Source organism: Rhinatrema bivittatum, chromosome 2 (assembly GCF_901001135.1).
Source record: "Rhinatrema bivittatum chromosome 2, aRhiBiv1.1, whole genome shotgun sequence".
NCBI classification, from domain to species: domain Eukaryota; kingdom Metazoa; phylum Chordata; class Amphibia; order Gymnophiona; family Rhinatrematidae; genus Rhinatrema; species Rhinatrema bivittatum.
This window is the reverse complement of record NC_042616.1, coordinates 596816835-596835284: the sequence shown is the minus strand read 5'-3', so window position 1 is coordinate 596835284 and position 18450 is coordinate 596816835. Positions and strand designations below refer to the sequence as shown.

At 39.6% G+C, this 18450-nt stretch overlaps 1 protein-coding gene across 2 annotated transcripts in view; it reads right to left on the bottom strand.

Moving 5' to 3' along the window:
* MIB1 (mindbomb E3 ubiquitin protein ligase 1) overlaps positions 1-18450 on the bottom strand; it is a 331151-nt gene that overhangs the window by 37821 nt on the left and 274880 nt on the right. For both annotated transcript variants that reach the window (XM_029591112.1, XM_029591111.1), the window contains exon 16: positions 17842-18023. In XM_029591112.1, the coding sequence (XP_029446972.1) occupies positions 17842-18023 (182 nt within the window). The remainder of the gene's footprint in view (positions 1-17841; positions 18024-18450) is intronic.

Genomic DNA, 18450 nt, shown 5'->3' with positions numbered 1-18450 from the left:
TTAATCACAAGATCTACGTATAGTCAAGTTAAATTTAGCTTCCTATTTCTACTTCTAAGACTCAAGTCATTTATCACCAACTCTGCCATTCAAACATTGCAGCTGTTTGTGAGGCAAATCTGTTCATATTTGAGGTGGACCCAATTCAGAGTTGCCATAAACAAAATGGTAGCAGAGGTGAAAAAATGGCTGTAGCTCTCCCCTGCACTTTCACAGACATCTGATGCTGGCAATGCATACTGACATTTATACTCACTAGCTGAGTGTCTATTCAGTCTTGAGAAGCTTTGTTGCTGACCACAGTTTGTTATTTCCATGGTCCTAATTTGGTTTTAAATCATGGGTGTGTAATATTGTGTATTTGTTTTAGTTGTTTGCTGCTAGGAGCAAGTTTTTTTTAGGACTAATAAGTTAGAAATGGTTGAAATAAATGTATTAAAAAAATAAATATCACTTGGCAAGCATATGACCTGGCAAAGTTTGAACTGTTGGCTACCTTGGGCTATATTAAAATTATATCTATATATATATATCCAGTCTGATAGACTCCCATCACTTTTACAGCTGTCGGCCTTCTCCCAGAAATATGAACTCCTGCACTATAATGTTTTTTTCTGTCAGCATATCCACAGCATTGTCAAACTCCACAGCCCTGTGAGTTGAGGGAATTAGGGAAATAAATCTCAGAAAATTATCTGTTCTGCCTTCTGATATCTTTAGATTGACACACTGCTGATATTCCAAGTTAAAAGACTCAATAATTGAACCTAAATTTCATTCCTCGAGGAGCTGTTCCTCACACCCCTTCTAAATTAAAAAATAGACAGATAAAAAATGGATATGCCAATGTTATGTGACAGGGTGCTCTTTGCTTCAAGAAAGAATTATATGCACGAGAGTCAACTTTTCAAAATGAGTGGGGTGCTACATTCCAACATAAATTACCCTTTTCTGGACACAGTGAAGGAGTTTGCTTAATATTGGAGGTGCCCTATGACCACCTATGATCACATGCCTTAAAAAATATAAATCAATGAATGCAAAAAGAAAACTCAGACATGATCATGCTTCAACAAATAACTATACACATCAAGTGAAACTTGGTGTAATATAAATTAAGTGTGCTAACCTGCAAACAGGGTTCTTAGTAAGCAGGATGAATTAGCTGTTATGCGTAGATAACGTCATTTGATGGCACAGACACTGATTCAGCTCTCAGAGCTCAGTAAAGACTTTATTGACCATGTGTGGGAGTTCACACTGCCTTGCGAGTCCCCTGGTCTATTCTAGAGCTTAGTTTTAGAGAGGTATTTGATTGTCCAGGTTGTTGAGTGTAGGAATATTTACAGAGATCTGAGAGAGTTAACTGCAGTGATGTGAAAAATAACTGAAATTATAATGCAGAGATGGAATCCAGCTACATTTATTTTTCACTTATTTTAATTTTCCACATTTAAAATTGTAGTTAACCTTCTCAGACCTCTGCAAGTATTCCTACAGTTTAGATGTGAAGACAAGGCAGGATAAACTTTTTAAATATATTTAAAAAAATGTATTATGGCTAATTTATCCTGCTGTCCATGAAGAATCATGACTACTGGTAAGCAAACTTTCTTTCTCCACTGAAAAGCAGGCATTAATTAGCCATTATGTGTGGAGAACTGCATGCTAAGGGTTGCAGAGCATCTACTGAAACAAACAATCCAGACCCTGCCAGTGGAAAGTGGACTACTGAAAGAACAGGCTTCACAAAACTTCTTGCCCAAAGTTACTGTCCTTTCAAATCATGTTGTTGAGACATATTGTTGAGAAATGTGAAGATATGAACTGATGACCAATTAGCAGCTTTCCAAATGTCTTCAACAGAAGTGGCCCTTAGATGAGCTACTGAAGTTGTCTGGCTAATATTTGATGAATCTTGATAGAGAGTCTAATCTGCAAGCCAGACAGCACATAACAGAATACAATACATCTGCTAGCCAATTAAGAGTTCTCTTGCAACTGCCTGTCCCAATCTGTTGGAATCAAAGGAAACGAACAGCTGAGAGCATAAGAACATAAGATTTGCCACACTGGGTCAGACCAAAGGTCCATCAAGCTCAGTATCTGGTTTCCAAAAGTGTCCAATCCAGGTAACAAATACCTGGCAAGATCCAAAAAGGTTGATGTGCAGTGGATTTCCTCAAGTCCAACTTAATAATGGTTTACGGACATTTCTTCTAGGAACTTGTTCAAACCTTTTTTAAACCCAGCTACACTAACAGCTTTCACCACTTCATCTAGCAATGAAGTCTAGAGTTTAATTATGCATCGAGTATGTATTACCTATTAGCTTCACTGAATGTCCCCTAGTCTTTATACTTTCTGAAAGAGTTAAAACTGATTCATATTTACCCATGCCAACTACTTTTTTTTTTTTTATATAGACCTGTATCATATCACCTCTCCGCAGTCTTCCCCAAGGTGAAGAGCTCTAACCTCTTAAGCATTGCCTCATAGGGAATGGTGAATAAAATGGAAAATGTCATAATGCCTCTGTATCACTCCAAGGTGAGACCACACCTTGAATACTGTGTACAATTCTGGTCGTCACATCTCAAAAAAGACATAGTTGTGATGGAGAAGGTATAGAGAAGGGTGACCAAAATGATAAAGGGGATCGAACAGCTCCCCTATGAGGAAAGGCTAAAGAAGTTAGGGCTGTTCAGTTTGGAGAAGAGACAGCTGAGGGGGGATATAACAGAGGTATTTAAAATCATGAGAAGTAAAAAGGTAAATGTGAATCGGTTATTTAATCTTTCGGATAATTAGAAGGACTAGGGGGGCACTCCATGAAGTTAGCGAGTAGTACATTTAAAACTAATCGGAGAAAATTCTTTTTCATTCAATGCACAATTAAGACCTGGAATTTGTTGCCAGAGGATGTGGTTAATGCAGTCAGTGTAGCTGAGTTTAAAAAAAGTTTGGATAAGTTCTTGGAGAAGTCCATTAACTGCTATTAATCAAGTTGTCTTAAGAATAGCCACTGCTATTACTGGCATCAGTAGCATGGGATCCACTTAGTGTTTTGGTATTTGCCAGGTACTTGTAGCCTGGATTGGCCACTGTTGGAAACAGGATGCTGGGCTTGATGGCCCCTTGGTCTGACCAGTATGGCAATTTCTTATGTTATTTTCTAAGGCACTCTTACAATCCAAAGAGTAAAGAGCTCTTTCTCCTCTGTGCACATGTGGTCTCAGAAAAAGTAGGTGGCATAATAATTTGATTAATATGGAATGTAGATACCATTTTTGGAAGGAGCTTAGTGTAAATTCACAGAACCAATCTATTGTGAAAAAAGTTGCATGTATGGCAAGCAGGAAAATAGAGGTTGCAGTTCACTTACTCTTCAAGTCAAAGTGACGGCTAAAAAATGAACCACTTTCCAGATAAGAAAATTTAGGTCCACTGACTCAAGAAGTTCAAAGGAAAATTTCATGAATTGAGCAAGGGCTATAATGAGGTCCCATGGCACTGGTGTACTGACCGGAGGCTTGGAATGCCACAAATCTGTCATGAACTTTGATACTAACAGGTGGAGTGAGATTAGAATGCCTACCTGCTGATGACATGCCACAATGGCACTTAGATAAACTTTACTTTAAAGGTGCTTAGGCCTAAGACACGAAGAAGAATAGACATTGAATCGTGTCCCTCAAGCTACAGCAGAAAGGATCCAGCCAGCTGGTCCCACACTAAGTTGAGAACCTCTTCCACTTTAAGTTGTAGGATCTCATGGTAGAAGGCTTTCTGGCGGAAATCAACATATGTTCCATCTCTTTAGAAGGAGTAAGGAGAAGACTACTATGCGTTCATCATCCATATCATGTTATATGTATTGTCTAACTGTTTTTATTGTAAAATTTTAATTATGTTTTAAATTGTAATCCACCCAGAATTGGCATTACAGTAGGCAGAATATACACTTTATAAATAAAAGGTCAGTGATGGCAGGCTTTGATGGCAAAGTCTGCCATTATTCTGAGTGATGAGAGTCCAAGAGCTGCCAAACAAAACTGGTGGCTGAGCTCAAAGATGGATGTGAAATGGATACCACACTTAATGTGGCCATGCCAGTGCTGTGAGAATCAATCTTGCTTTGTTCTGAATCATCTTCTGGAAGTCCCTAGAATGAGAGGAATTGGCAGCTACATACACAGTAGACTGGCATGCCGTTATGGCACAAAAGCATCCAGAAACTGAATGTGACTGCTTGGGAACAGAGCAAACCCACTCAAACTTTTTGTTGCCCTCTAAGGCAAAGAGATTGATCATCAGCATTCCCCAAAGACTGAACAACCTGTTTACAATCCTTCGATCAAAGGGCTACTCATAAGGTTGCAACACTCTGCTTAGGCAATCCGCCAACACCTTTTGAATTCCTGGAAGATATGTCATCTGGAGATGGGCACTGTGATGACCAGGCCATGCAAAGATTTGGAGGACTTTCTCCTAGAGGTCATATGAACCCATGCTTCCCTGCTTGTTCACAAAAAACATGGCCACCTGATTGACTTTCTGAATCAATATTCTCTTGCTTGGCAGCACATGAGAGAATGCTGCTACAGCACAACAGATTGCTCTCAGCTCCGGCAGGCGGTTCTTCAATCATTCTCTGCTGCGGACCATGACATCTGGGTCAATGCAGCCTCTGTGTGGTCCCCCACCACTTGGTGGAGGCATTGGTAGACAGGATCACTCCAGGTTCATCCACCACTGAAGGAATGCCCTCATCTTGGGGGTCATAAAGATCTCTAATGGTTGATTGAGCCGAGCCCACTGAAGACACTACATGTGCAGATAAGCCACCATTAAAGTTGTGTGTCCAGAAGAACCAGGGCCAATCTCACTGCAGAAAAGAGGATGCCTGTTGTCCGACAGGGACTGGCTGGTCCCCCATCACCATTAATGACGACTTTAGGATGGAGTGATGTTCCTTAATCAGAATCACCATCTCCTTCTGATTAAGGAACTTCACAGGAGACAACTATCTGAGCAGTAAAAGGATTTGTGCATCTTGATTCCCCACCTCAACAATGAGAGGGCATAAGCAGGCCGCACTATGGAAGAGCTGTGTGCTGGGATGGATGGTGCCAGGTTCAGACGGAAGATATAAATCAGGGGATCTTATATGCCATAAAGGTCCTGTACCCTTTTTGGTGTCAAGTCTGGTTCCAATCTGAAGAGGACTGTCAATAGTGCAGTCTTTGGTACAGAGGAAGGCAGCCATGGAAGATCGTCCTTTGTACCTCTTCGATGCTCTTCTCTGTGCCACAGTCAGCGTCTCTCAATGCACCATGCTCGCCCCTTGACCTGAGATGGATCCAGGAACCGGTGCAAATAGACCAATCCAACTTCACTTAAAAGTACATAGCTACTTCCAATGGTCTAAAAATCATAAACCTGATAAGTGACTGACAGATAATACAATCCATAGAAAATAAAACAAAATAGACACCCCACAAAATACTAGAATGGCAATCTGATTTGATTTCTAGTATAACCATTGTTTTTCAATGTATATAAACATTTATTTTGTTTTGCTTTTGAAATGTAATGGTTTTTACTTTATATGGATTGTATTATCTGTCAGTCACTTATCAGATTTCCAATTTTAGACCACTGGAAGTGGTTATGTACTCTTAAATTAAGTTTAACTGGTCTATTTGCATTCTTATACACAACTGACTTGTCATGTCTTTCAGATCTTTTGGATATTTAAAATAGCAGCTTACATGAGCCGACAGTTCCAACATCTGCAAGTGATGTACTGAGGATGGAGAAACAAGAATAAGAAGCGACAGCAGCCGTAAAACAGCGATATACTCCGATGAAAAAACACAGCCAGTGTTGCGTTTAGGTTTACTTAATTTTCATGTCGCTGACCTCATGGATTGCATTCCTCTGCATTAAGGACATCATGCTGATGGAAATGTGTTGAGCATTTATTCATTTTAACCTTTTAGGAAGTATAGACATTTAGACAGATATATTTTTCATTGCAACTTCTTGTAAAAAAGAAAAAATGGATTCAGGCGGAAGAAAGGGGACCTAATAAGATTGAGTGCAGTCTACATGGTAGACTGTCACCGTTTATGAGTATGTCCTCTTTTCTTTCACAATATTTATTAAAACGTAGAAATGTGTTTAGAAATGTTTAGAAACGTGGCTTACTTTTTTCCTGTTTTGCGTATGAATAAAACTGACATCTTCTATGGGAGTAATAATTTCTTTTGTAAGGTTGTTGATATCTCTTGTGAAAGTGCACTCTGATAGCCATTGTAAAGTCTGGAATATGGAGCAATGATCTTTGACGACATCAACCGCTTCGTTTATCTTGTTTCCTAAAACATTTTCTCCTCTACATAGGGCGGTAAATGTGAAAATAGGGCAGTTTATGTGAAAATGTACATGACAAGTTGGTAAATAACCTGTCATGTATATTTTCACATAAACCTGATGTTTTAAGCCATGCAAGACTATTATAGGAAGCTATAGCAAATTCTCTGGAAGATATATTTAAGGTATCATAAATGGATTTCACTACATATTTGGAACATTCTTCTACCTCTGTAAAGCATGAATAGAATTTCTCTTGTATCTTTAGAACCAAAGATTCTGAGTCATCCTTAATTTTTTGTAATTTTGCAGCACCTGGAATTGATGGAGCAGAAATCATGAATTGCATCATGGTTGACATAATTTTCTTGCTGCTGTGTCTATCTGGCATCCTATCCAAGGAGTACGTGAAAAATGTAGATTTTTTGTTTTTTTTTTATTTTAGGGCTGCTTTTACAATTAAAGAATCATGGGGAAGTTGAGTCTGTCGTGACCTGGCCACTGTTGAACTTTATACTGTAAGTATTTTATTTCTACTGGTGGGTTTTTCAGAGATTGCTGCTAGATTTTTAACTGGATATCTCGGTTTATTATGTATTGGAAAAACCCGGGATTGCTGAAGTTAAATACAATTCAACACTCCTAGAAATTCTTTACTGGTAGACTTGTCCTCTTCTAGGTTAAAAGGGATGGCAACCACCATCTTCTGAATACGGTTTGGATAAGACATGTCATCCAGAGATATGCTCTAGACTCTAGTGATGGTTCAAAAAAAAAAAAATTAATAAATAAAAATCTAGCAATCTTGTTATGGAGCAAAGAAATGGAGATTCAGAAAATAATAAAGAGCCTGCTTCTGAATCCAAAATGAGCACTGGAGTTTCTTTAGAAGACTGCTTTTGTTTCAAGGATGTTTTGCTAACTAGGGATGAATGAAGTTTATGAAAGGTGTTGGAACTATAGCTTCAGTCTCAGCTAAGGTAAATTTTTCTAACCAAAGGATTAGTTGGAACATTTCTGATATAGGAATATATAAATTCTAATGGAGAAATTACTTACCTGATAATTTTGTTTTCCTTAGTGTAGACAAATTGACTCAGACCAGTGGGTTATGTGCTCCTCTGCTAGCAGATGGGAGACTGAGTCAGATTTCAAGCTGACGTCATCCTGGGTACATATACCCCTGTACTGACCTCACTTCCTCAGTATCCTCCTAGAAAAGCCATTGTGGATATATATTTGCATAACTTGGTTATACTTATTAAACTTGATTAATTGATTCAACTGATTTCAAAAACTGGAGACCGCCAGTGCAGTAGAATGAGCTTTAACCTGCAGTGGTAAGGGCTTCCCTGCCTCTATGTAGGCTACCTTGATTACTTCTTTGATCCAGCGGGCTATGGTTGCCCACGAGGCCGCTTCTCCTATTTCTTCTCGCTGTGAAGGACGAACAAGCGATCCGTTTTGCGCATCGGTTCCAATCTTTCCAGGTATCGCATCAGGAGTCTACCGACATTTAGGTGGCGAAGAAGGCGTGAGTCTTCAGAGTCCTTATGTTCATCAGGAGATGGTAGGGAGATGGCTTGGTTCAGGTAAAAAAAATTGGAAACCTCTTTCAGTAAGGAGGAAACTGTGTGCAGCTGTATGGTTCCAGGAGTGAACCTAAGGAAGGGTTCCCGGCAGGATAGTGCCTGTAGTTCAGAGATACGACGAGCTGAACATACTGCCACCAGGAATACCATCTTTAATGTTAAGAGGCGTAGTGACAGACCTCGTGTTGGTCTGAAAGAAGCCCCCGCTAGGAAGTCTAATACCAGATTGAGGTTCAATAGAGGCACTGGCCACTTTATGGGTGGCCGAAGTTGCTTAACCCCTTTTAGGAAATGGGTCAAATCCGGATGAGCTGCTAGACGGATACCGTTCACTTCGGCTCTGAAGCAGGAGAGGGCGGCTACTTGGACCTTGAGTGAGTTGAAAGACAGTCCCTTCATCATTCCGTCCTGTACGAACTCCAGGATCATGGGGATTTTGGCTGTCCATGGGAGAGTCCGTGGGCTTCGAATATTCTCCAGATCCGTATGTGGCAGGGATGTGGAGAACATGCATGCTCGGAGCAGGGTGTCAATCACGGGTTTCAAGTAACCGCGCTTCTTCAGGCGAGTCCTCTCAAGGGCCAAACCATAAGAGAGAATAGAGATGGATCTTCGTGATGAATTGGGCCCTGCTGGAGAAGGTCCCTGTGTGGAGGTAGGCACAGAGGGCTCCCCGCAAGGAGTCTTTCCATGTCTGCGTACCATGGGCATCTTTCTTGGCCAATCCGGGGCTACTAGTAGAACTAGTCCCCTGTGGTGTTCTACCTTGCGGATGACCTTGCCCAGCAGTGGCCATGGGGGGAAGGCGTACAGTAAGACTTCCTCTGGCCAGGTCTGGATGAGGGTGTTGATCCTTTGGGAGTGTGGCTCTCATCTGCGGCTGAAGAACCTGGGGACTTAGGCACTGATGTAGGTGGCCAGTATTTATTTATTTAGACAGTTTTATATACCGTTGTATAGACAAAGTCCATCTCTACGGTTCACAGATTCAATGATAAGACAAAAACAGAAATACAATTTCTTACAACTATAAATATAACAATAGGTTTAAAACTATAAAAGAGCATAACTATAAATTATGAAACTAAAAACTTACTACAAGGTTAAGAAAAACAAAAATATCACATAAAATCAAATAAAATCAAAGTAAAACAGATAAAAAAACAAAAATAAGATCCTGCTCAAAGGCTAAAAGAATGCCTTCAGATACCATTGTTCTCTATTGCTCATCTATAAATGCTTGTCGGAATAACCATGTTTTTAATTCTTTCCTAAATTGCCTCTTGCCCTGCTGCAATCTTAAGTCCATTGGCATTTTATTCCATACCATGGGACCCGCCATTGAGAGTGCTCGTTCTCGCACTTCACACAAATGGGCAGATCTAATGTTCGGAATTGAAAGTAGACCTTTATTTGCAGTTCTTAAATTGCGTTGTGGTACATGCAATCTTATTGCTGTATTCAACCAGTCTGTCATGTCTCCATATAAAATTTTATGAATAATACATAGAACTTTAAAAATTATTCTTTGTTCGATTGGGAGCCAGTGTAGCTCTTTCAACACTGGGGTAATATGGTCCCTCTTTCTGGTACCTGTTAATATGCGTGCCGCAGAATTCTGTAAAATCTGTGGTGGTCTTAAAGTGCTCTTTGGCAGGCCCAGCAACAATGCATTACAATAGTCAAAACCTGTAAATATCAATGATTGTAGCACTGTTCTAAAGTTTTCTTGGGAGAGCAAAGGTTTCAGAGATCTTAGCATCATTAATTTACTATATCCTTCCCTCACTTTCTTCCTGATATGGGCCTGACAATTAAATTCTGTATCTATATAAAAACCTAAATTTCTTGTCATATTTACTACTTGAACATCATTATCCTTATTTAGATTTATCTTTAGGTCCTCATATCTTATTTTCCTATCTAAAATGATAAAAACAGTTTTTTCTAAATTTAAAATTAACTTTAGTTGTGTTAAAACTTGTTTAATTATTTCCAAGTACATTTTTATCAATTTAAAAATTGATCCATGGCTAGTAGGCCCCAGCGTTTCACTATCAGTTGGAAGGCTGTGGTCGACAGCATCCATTCCCCCGGGTCCAGGCTCTCTCTGCCTAGGAAATCTGCTGAGACATTGTCATTTCCTGCGATGTGGGAGGCAGAGATCCCTTGTAGGTTTTATCTCCGCCCATGCCATGAGAGGATCTATCTCCAGGGACACCTGCTGGCTCCTGGTTCCTTCCCGGCGGTTGATGTAGGCCACCGCTGTGGCGTTGTCCAACATTACTCGAATCACTTTGTCTCAGAGTCTGTGGCTGAATCGCAGGCAAGCTAGTTTGACTGCTCGAGCTTCCAGGCGCTTTATGTTCCATCCCGCCTCTTCCTCACTCCATTGTCCCTGAGCCATCAGTTCCTGACAGTGGGCTCCCCACTCTCGCAGGCTCGCATCCATGGTAAGCAAGATCCAGTTCGGTGGGGATAGGTTTACTCCTCTGCTTAGGTGGTCTTCCTGTAGTCACCACTGAAGCTGAGAATGTACCTCTGCTGGAAGTTGGAGGCGAATTGAGTAATTCTGGGACAGTGGGTTCCCTCGTGAGAGCAAGGATCTCTGGAGCGGTCGCACAGGGGCCCTTGCCCATGGAACGACTTCCAGGGTTGATGCCATGAGGCCTAGGACTTGAAGATAGTCCCATACTCTGGGGTGCGCATTGGTCATCAATCGTAACTGTTCCATCTGCTTCCTTCTCCTCGGGGGAGGAAGAAAGACTTTGTTCTGTTTGGTGTCAAAACGAGCCCCCAGGTACTCTAAAGACTGGGAGGGCTGCAGACTGCTCTTGCCCGTGTTCACGACCCAACCGAGCTCCTGCAGAAGGTTCTTGACTTTGCTGGTCACCTGCTGGCTCTCTTCCGAAGACGTTGCCCTGATCAGCCAGTCGTCCAGTTAAGGGTGAACCAAGATCCCTTCCTTCCTTAGTGTTGCCACCACGACCACCATGATTTTGGAGAATGTTCTGGGGGCGGTTGCCAAACCGAAGGGTAGTGCTCAGAACTGGTAACGGTGACCCAGTATCGCAAAGCGTAGAAAACGCTGGTGCTCTTGACGGACTGGAATGTGAAGGTAGGCTTCAGAGAGGTCCAAGAGGTCAGGAACTCCCCTGGTTGTACTCCCTTTTTAACTTGCCAGAGGCAGAGTCGGTACGGCAAGCCGAGCTCTGAAGACCTGAATTAAAAGTTTCCTTCTTACCTGTTCTTGGCGCTTACTGCTTGTGAATCGGTCTCCAGCTGCGGGGGGGAGAGGGTTTTCCCTTCACCGCCGCGCTTGGATGTGCTCCCGCTGTCTTTCAGCCACTCTGGGGGCTAAGTCCATGCCAGGACCAAGACACACCTCTGAGGGATATCGGAGATCACCTCAGGAATTCTCAAATGGGGGAGGGACCCTTAGGTATCACCGGAGAGTGGGGCTCGATCTTCTTAAGTTAAATTTATCTTCTTGTTGCAATTTTCCTAACACTGTGCTAGTGTATGGGATAGTGTCCGCATCTGCTAGAAGACAGAGTGATACTGAGGAAGTGAGGTCAGTACAGGGGTATATGTACCAAGGATGACGTCAGCTTGAAATCTGACTCAATCTTCCATCTGCTAGCAGAGGAGCACATAACCCACTGGTCTGAGTTCATCTGGCTACATGCCAGGAAACCACATTTTTGGAAAAAAAATATTACATTCTATAGGCGCAGACCGATGTTTTGTTGAGGATGTGTCAAATTCTGGTACCAGAACTGAAAATGCGCAGATACAGATGGTCTGTATCTGCGCAAACAGATTTTACATTGCAAGTATCTATACCAAAGGCCAGATAGTGCTATTTTGTGCATCTTTAGCACAGACAGCACTTCAAAGATTTTTGGCTCCATTATATAGTTGGTAAAGACTTCTGCACAAATAGTTAGCACAACGTTTCCTTGATGGTGATGGCGTCGATGGCAACCTCTTCCTCAACACTATGTTCCGTGTGGGAACTTGGCAAATTGTGGACTCTATCTTTGGGCTCTACCCTTTTAGGCTTCAGGTCGGGTTTCTCTGAGGAAGATCTTTTTCCATATCTGAGGAAGATGAAAACTGATACTTTGAGCTCTCCATTTATCTGGGCTTGAGGTGACATCCTGCCACATGCCCAACAATTAGACTTACTAATCTCTCTCCCCGCTAGTGGTAGGGACTATTGTGACAATTACCATAAATCATATGTTCCCCACCTCTTCAACCTTTATTATGCTTAATCAAATTCACCCAAAAAAATATTGAAAGTAGGGAAAGGAAGGCTTCATACACCCACCGCAACTTGCTACTCCGTAGCCTTGTATGCAGTATTTTCAATTTGTTGTAATCATGAACCTACCTTCCTCTTACTCGATTTTTTTTAAATTTGTTTCTTAAAATCAAAAGTCATTTTTTAAATATTTTTCAAAAGCAATAGTTAATCTATCTCGTATAGAATTAACAAGGGAACAGTCACAAGTTCTGAAGAATGGGTTATCTTTTGTTCCTACCCAATTTCATTAACCTTTTGACACAAGGTTATGGATTCACAAATTTATTCACAAATTACAAGTTAAATTGTTTTTTTAGCACGCAGGAAATAAAGGGAGGTGACATTTCTTTGGTACGTCCAAAATCCAGTTGGATACCTCCGGGTCCGGTGGACCCTTATATTCAAACATTTAAAAATCTTATTTTGCAAGATTTAGTGCAAATTGAATCAAAGGACACCCCGAGGTATCACAACTTGAATAAACAACAAAGAGATGCATTGAAATCTCTTGAAAATGATCAGAGGGTTGTCATTAAGCTGGCAGCCATCGTGGTACAAGATGCAGAGGTATATATATCTACCATGATGGCCCACCTTGGAGACTGAAAATATTATCAAGAGATACCTTACAATCAGACACAAGAATTAATAAATAAAATTGGAAATAATAGTTGAAACCGCTCCTTTTCTAACAGCGAAAGAAAAAAGGTTTTTTGTTTACAAAGGAAGAGTCCTAGTATACCTTTGATATACTCTGTCCCAAAAATACATAAGGGAATTATACCACCACCAATTAGACCTATTGTATCATTAAGGGATACTGTATCAGAACCTCCAGTGGTATTTTTGGATAAGATCTTACAGCCAATAGTTAGAAAAGCAGAATCATATTTACAAGATACTATCCAGTTCTTTAAGTAGATCAAAGAAATCAAGTTGGAACAAGGAGAATATTGGCTGGTAATGATGGATATACAATCTTTGAATATGCAGATACCCCAGGAAGAAGCCATTGTTGTGGTTATCAATAGGCTGATTAAGGACAAAAGTAAAAACAGATTTCCTATTACTTTTCTGGAGCAGTTAATGGATTTGGTATTAACTAAAAATTATTTCAGATTTGGAATTAAATTCTACCATCAGATACACGGAATTGCCATGGGATCTTCCCTACCTCCCTCAGTAGCGAGTATATATGTGGCAGAATTTGAAAGTCAACATGTATATAGATCAACTTGGTGGAAAAAGATAAAATACTGGCGTAGGTACATAGATGATGTTTTTTTCATATGGGAATCGTCTGAGGAAGATCTTAAGGAATTTTTATCGTGGATCAACACCGTAGATGTAAATCTACAATTCACTTCTAACCAAGATCGAAATAAAATAAATTATTTGGATGTTGAAATTATAAGGACAGGGGTAGTCTTGAATACAACAGTTCATCATAAGTCTACGGAGAAAAATTCACTACTGCGATATAGCCATCATGCTAAGGCTTGCCGGTTAGCCAATTCTTTAGATTTAAGAGAATTTGCTCAACCAAAGAAGAATTTGAGAAACAATCCTAATGGCTTAAACAAAAATTTAAAGCACGAGGCTATCTAAAAAAAAGTTATAACTAAGGCATATAAGAGAGCAAAATACTCAGATAGGGAGCAGTTATTGGAATATCGTACCAAAAAAGAACAGGATAATTTCTGCAGTGTACATCCACACCAGCAGTGATATCTTCCATACGTAGACATTGGCATGTTTTGGCATTACATGAGGTGTTCAAAGATAAACCCTTGATTGCCACGACGAGAGGCTCTAATATCAGAGATCGGGTAGTCCACGTGGATATATTGAGAGACGTTGAGTACAAGCAAGTTGCTAAAGGGAAACATTCTAAATGTTATAAATGCAATATGTGTGATCTCACCATTGAGGGAGATCAATGGGAAGATCCAGTGACTGGATTTAGGCTGTTCAGGAAAGGTGATACCAATTGCCTGACAAAAAACGTGGTATATCTGATACAGTGTCCATGTCCCAAGAATTATGTGGGATGGACGGCACGAGCAGTCAGAACTAGACTTATAGAGCATAGATCACGATTGAACACCAAGATGACAGAAGCACCGTTAGTGGAACATTGTTTGGAGAAACAGTATATCTTTGAGGATCTTCGTTGGACGGTGATAGATAAATTGTTAGATAAAGAACAAGGAGGGGATATTAAAAAATTGTTGACTCTGCATGAACAGAAATGGATATTTAAATTAAACACAGTGGTCCCATATGGTTTGAATGAGGACATTGAGTGGGCGTCATTATTATGATAATTTTCCTTCCTTTCCATTTAAGTGTATGGAGACTATGCTGATTGGATACAAAAAAGTTGACATATTATACGTGACTCTCCATTGGTTAGATTTGGATTAGAGGATTGGTTTAAAAAGCAGGAAGAAAAGAGGAGATTTAACCATCCTACACGGCAATGAGTGTACCGACAGGAAGGAGAAAGATGACAAACTCCCTTGAAGAAGATAATCTACGGTTATCGAAACCTGGCCATGTCGGGAGACATTAACCAAGCAAGCTAAGTAGATCGGGAATGCATTGAGTAACAACAGCGTTGAAAATGTTCAATAATAAAATAGTATGAAGCATTGGGGATGCCGAAGTGGGAGATATAAGTTGAATAGATCAGGAACGCATCTATTCTAACACGGCGTTAAAAACATCAAATAATAAAATAGAACGAAGAATCGGAGATACGGGAGACGCCGAAGTTAGCAGATATAACTGTTGTGAACAGTAATCAAGTGAATCTATGAAGGAGACATATAACCCAAGGGTGTATACATAAACACTGGAAGTATAAGTTTTTTTAAAAAATAACTGTGGCGCACTTTGTGAAAACCTGTTTAAAAACCGGTAAATTTGTCAACCTGAATGAGAGCCAGTGGCGATTTTGGACTTTACAAACTGGCGCAAGATATTCGTAGTCATAAAGAAGTTTAGATAATAAGACATTGTCTGTTATAAGTGACAACAGGAAGTGTATTCAAGCACAGTCATTTGAGTGTCGTAACATAGAAGTAATTGAACTCGGTATTTGTTACCGCTTTTGAATTCAAAGTTTATTATCAGCGTTTCTCTGTATAGTATATGAAGTTCAAAGATAAAGCCCAGGTGGAACAACACAAAAAGTGATAGAAACACTGAATAACTAGAGACATTTGAGCATCGAATGAAGCAATGTTATATATAGGGGATTTCCAAGAAAATTAATATCGTCATTGAGATCAGGAGTGTTACTAATAAATTACAGGTGGTTGACATCGGGAAGGGTTTGTGCATGCAATTTTTTGAAAAATATAAATAAAATGATTTTTTGATTTTAAGAAAAAAATGTAATAAAATCGGGTAGGAGGAAGGTAGGTTCATGATTACAACAAATTGAAAATACTGCATACAAGGCTACGGAGTAGCAAGTTGCGATGGGTGTATGAAACCTTCCTTTCCCTACTTTCAATATTTTTTTGGGTGAATTTGATTAAGCATAATAAAGGTTGAAGAGGTGGGGGAACATATGATTTATGGTAATTGCAACAATTAGACTTATCATGAGATGGTCCCAAACACCAGAGGCATAAATTATGTAGGTATTCCACATCTTAAGACAGCAGGGAGAACAAAGTTTAAATGGTTTACCAGAATGTGACCCTTTGTCATACATAAGGATGAAAAAAAAATTAGTTTTGGAGGTTGCAACAAAGAAAAGTAAAAATGAAAGTAAACTAAACCACCACCAAAAATACAGAAAAAAAGATCTATCATCTGTTCGCTTTGATGAAAAGAGAGACTGAGGGGCTCACACGGTGGTGGCAGCTGCTTGGGACGTCCTATGCATACTCAGAAAAGCTGTAGGTGTTTCTGAGCTCTAAAGAGAATGTTTTCCCATGCTGATGCCATCAGATGACGCCACCCACTTTATATGGCTGGATTTGTCCTGCTTGTCCAGAGAAAGCACACTACAAAAAAGTGAGTCATGTATGACTTTTACAACATCACTAACAAAAAATGAATTCCTTGAATAATCTCAAAGAAAATCTATACACTGCACATTAGAGAGACTTTTCAGACATTTTAAAAAGCTGAAATCGCAATCCATATCTATGGTCTACTTTTTTTACATACCAAATTTTTCTCGTAATATACCATCTCCTCAGGGCTCTTGTAAGTATCAAAGCAGCAACACCCAGAATTTTTCTTTTTAAGATTTATAATGCTGGGAGCAGTTAAGTCAGAAGAACATTCATTCATAAACTTTAAATATCATCTCTGAATTTCAACAGAGCTCAGAAAGTAAAAAGTTTTGAATGATTTTTTATGCTTCATTACCCTTTCGACTCTTTAATTCCTTTATTTTGAGGCCGGATCAGCCCATCTTTCAGCAAATTGGAAATACAGTATATACTTTTTCACCCGGTTGATATCGGATGATGTGAAATAACAGAAGGAAAAGTTCTGTATACCCAACACCCATGCTAAATTACTACCTTTACAGCTATCTCGATATCTGCAGCGTCATTTACCTCGCGGAGTCTAGCACCTATTCCAGACGCAATGCCTCCAACACTTTGAGCTCTGAACTATGAGCCAACCCCAACAAACTGTGTTCCTCTTCAGTTACCTCGCAAGCTGTTTCCAGCAGGTCTCTGACAATTAAAATCATCTCTCCCCAAAAAAACACAGACATTTTGGTAATATCTGGTCTCCCTGACGCAGCTGGAAGCGAAACACGGCCGTGTCGGGGCCCTGTCTTATTCACAACACTGTATACTACACATTGACTTTCTTGCACGTTTTTTCAGTGTGCAAATGTAAAATAATCGTTTGTTTGTTATACTGTTATTGTCCAGTATACTGTATGCCGCACATTTTTTGTTGTGATTTCCTCTGTGTGTGTGCTGTTTACTCCGCCTCCTTCTTTGTGTTAATCAAATGTTCAACATTATTAAAATCAAATACATTTTAGACTAGTGATTTTCAACCTAAATGCCAGAAGCACTCCAGCCAATTTGGTTTTCTTAAATATGCCTGTTAAATTTGCATACATTGGGTCTAAGAAGCAAGTTGATATATTCAAATTTATCTCATTCATATGCATTATGGATAGACAGAAAAACAAGGTCAAGGTGTTCCTAAGGAGAAGATTGAGATTCACTAATTTAAATATACAATTAATAAACATATCTATGCATGACCAAATGCTGAAAATATGAAAATAAAACTTTAATTCATTTGATCCAGGAGTCTAAGATTTAAGTTTAACAACTCGTGTAACTACCAAAAGTGTTAAGTCTCTGTCCAAAATAAAATCAACATGTTAATAAATCAGCTATTTCTCATTACTTTTGCTTTTGTTGTAATATGGATGAGGCAAGAATACATTCGGTAATTCCATATTATTTAAAATTGTTTTACAGGCACTGATTTTTAGAGTGCAACTATGAGTAAACAGATTCCTATAAAGCTCTGCAATTTTAAGTTTCATAACATACAAACCTGACTTTTTCTTTGTGACATTTAGCCAGTGCTTTACAAAGACTGGGATCAGGACAAAGATCGAGGGGAGACTGTCCTTTCTTATTACGAATTGTAAGATCAGCTCCTTTTGCAGCAAGGAAACAGGCAATAGATGCTGCACTCTTCTTTTCTGCTCCTTGGGTTCCGAGTCCCATTATTAGCTGCAATAAAGCAAAAAATGTTTCCCTGAGAAAGTATGGATGGTTATTTAAAACTAAATCCACTAAAAACCAAGGTACTAAGGCTAAGAAACCAGAATGTAGAGAACTGGAAACCTGCTTTGTACACTGAGGGAATTGCTTAAGGTCAACTCTGTACTTGGAATTATTAATTAACTTTCTTAACACTGGGGACTCATACATCGAGAGTAGTAAGAAAATGTTGTTAGCAATTGAGACAGTTATGTCAGCTCTATCTTCTATCTGAACAAGAGAATTTTGTTACTATTATAAAGCAGAGTTGCTTACCTGTAACAGGTGTTCTCCCAGGACAGCAGGATGTTAGTCCTCACATATGGGTGACATCATCGATGGAGCCCTATCACGGAAGACTATTGTCAAAGTTTCTAGAACTTTGACTGGCACACTG